The sequence below is a fragment of the Sinocyclocheilus rhinocerous genome, unplaced genomic scaffold (genome assembly GCF_001515625.1).
Source record: "Sinocyclocheilus rhinocerous isolate Xijiao unplaced genomic scaffold, SAMN03320098_v1.1 scaffold313, whole genome shotgun sequence".
NCBI classification, from domain to species: Eukaryota; Metazoa; Chordata; class Actinopteri; order Cypriniformes; family Cyprinidae; genus Sinocyclocheilus; species Sinocyclocheilus rhinocerous.
In genome coordinates, this window is record NW_015627539.1 from 786,444 (window position 1) to 788,988 (window position 2,545).

The 2,545-nt window shown below is 37.8% G+C and overlaps 1 protein-coding gene across 1 annotated transcript in view; it reads left to right on the forward strand.

The window, feature by feature from the left end:
* LOC107729952 (ubiquitin carboxyl-terminal hydrolase 34-like) overlaps positions 1-2,545 on the forward strand; it is a 58,730-nt gene that overhangs the window by 28,943 nt on the left and 27,242 nt on the right. The window contains exons 31-36 of the mRNA XM_016540694.1: positions 490-573; positions 793-879; positions 1,044-1,244; positions 1,324-1,406; positions 1,510-1,550; positions 1,649-1,773. Coding sequence (XP_016396180.1) covers positions 490-573; positions 793-879; positions 1,044-1,244; positions 1,324-1,406; positions 1,510-1,550; positions 1,649-1,773 — 621 coding nt within the window. The remainder of the gene's footprint in view (positions 1-489; positions 574-792; positions 880-1,043; positions 1,245-1,323; positions 1,407-1,509; positions 1,551-1,648; positions 1,774-2,545) is intronic.

Genomic DNA, 2,545 nt, shown 5'->3' on the forward strand with positions numbered 1-2,545 from the left:
AAGACAATAAAAACATGATAACATAATAAAAAACATGATTTTTGAAAATTTTAATAAACGGAGTTATCCGTTTTTTCAAATAAACTCTTCATATATTTTTATACTTTAGAAATGAACTTTTTACTTCAAAATTCAAAAATTTCTACTTCACTTTTATGTCAGTGTGCCAAGCATTTACTATTAAATCTACTACTAATTTCTGAGTGAAAATTGTTCTACATACATTTTTGTTCATTGCACTCTGCATGAAGTTTGATTTGTGCTCACCGTGGCTTTAGGGATCTGACGGTTTGTGCTGGAAGGATCTGTTGAGGATCAAGAGCCCTCATAAGCTGCTCTACGCTTTAGAAATCATAGAGGCCCTCGGCAAACCCAACCGCAGGATTCACCGCGAGTCTACGGTACACGTCCAGATTCACACGCACACATGCGGTCCTGCAGATCTGTAAATGTCCTGTCTCTTGAAACACGTGTGTGTTTGTGTTTCAGGGCAGTTACAGTGATCTGTATCCAGACTCTGACGACTCCAGTGAGGAACAGATCGAGAACAGCAAGAACACTTGGAGCTGTAAGGTACAAACTCCTCCTCTTACACTTCCACTGAAAATCATCTGTTGTTATTGTGTATTCACATATGAACTAGGTAACTATACTCGTTTGAACACCAAATTTATGGGTTTTGGTGAAACTATTGTGCGATTTGTAGTTGTTAACCTGTATGTTTGAGTCCATGTGCTCTGTATAGTGTGTATTAGAGCTGAATGACAGACTGCACCTGTGTCTCTCCTGTAGTTTGTGTCGTCTGGAGGTCTTCAGCTTCTGCTGGACATTTTTAACTCTGCAATTTTAGAGCCGAAAGAGCAAGAATCCTGGACTGTGGTGAGTGTCACGAACACATCGGTGTCATATAACGTTTGCAAGGGCTTTGTTCTTCTTTCCTTTTGACTTTGGACTGAAGTAAGTCCAGGACATGTTCTTTTCCGCAGCTCTGCCGTCAGTTGGACAGCTGTGGATATCATGTGTCTTCTCTTCTCTCTCTGCAGTGGTTGTTGGACTGTCTCGCGTGTCTGCTGAAGCTCATTTGTCAGTTCGCGGTGGATCCGGCCGATCTGGACCTGGCCTATCATGATGTTTTCGCCTGGTCTGGTCTCACGGACACACAGAGGAAGAGGGTGTGGCCAGGGAAGTCCCGCAAAGCCGCGGGGGATCATGGGAAGGGCCTGCATATACCTCGTCTCACAGAGGTGTGAAACTGCTTCTAAATGGATTTTTCTCTGCGTATGCTTGCTTTTTTCTAAATGTTGTGATTGTCTTCTCTGTCAGGTTTTCCTAAGTCTTGTGCAAGGCACCAACCTCATCCAGCGGCTCATCAACGTGACCTACACATACGACAATCTGGCGCACAGGTGAATAACATGTGCAAACACTCCGTTTCATTTACTTTTTTTATTTGCTTACAATTTTTCTGTTTTTTTTTTATAACCCTTCTGTCTTGTGATTATCCTGCAGGGTTTTGAAGGCCCAATCAGATCACAGATCCAGACACGAGGGTAAGCACATCATTGGTTATATATCTGTGCACGTTTCTACTTTTCTGTCATTATTGGTGATGTTTGATTAATATTTATTCTTAATAATGTTCATGCAGTGACTCATTACTCCATGTGGCTGCTGGTGAGCTGGGCTCACTGCTGTTCTCTGGTGAAATCCAGCCTGGCTGATAGGGAACATCTGCACGACTGGCTCAAGAAGCTCACGCTGCTCATACCTGAGGTAAACGAATGAATGTCTTGATTTGATCCATTTATGAAATTAATTCTATTGATTAAGGTCGCGTAGTAGGGCTGTCAAAATGGCTGAAAAACGGAATTAGAATTTTGTACTTAAATATTATCAATTGTGCTGGGTAACGATTAATCGCATCCAAAATAAAAGTTTTGTTTACATAATATATGTGTGCGTACTGTGTATATTTATTATGTATATATAAATACACACACATGAATGTAAATATTTAAGAAAAATATATGTTTATATATTAAATATATTTATATATAATATAAATTAGATGAATATAAATATATACATGTAAAAATTTTCTAAATATATTCTGTATGTGTGCGTCTTTATATACATAATAAATATACACAGTACGCACACATATATTATGTAAACAAATCTAGCAAAATATTACTAAATATTATTACTAAAATATTACTAATGCACGTTTCTTCAAAGCAATAAAATAACACGACTACCTTTGAAACAAGTGCATAATGTATAAATTAATGTTTATAAATCATATATAATTAATTAAGTTACTTAAAAATTAGAAACAAAACAGCATCATGTTTGTATGTATAGTTTAATACAAAGGACCGAAAACCAATCACAAAGAGTACTTTTTCATTTAAAAACATGAGATGCAGTGGGATGGGGAAAACCGCCATAAAGTCTTGAGACATGTTTTTAAAAGTTGAACTTGCATTAATTTTACATGACTTTCTAAACATGCGGCTCTCTTGTGCGAGACGCGAGTGCAACG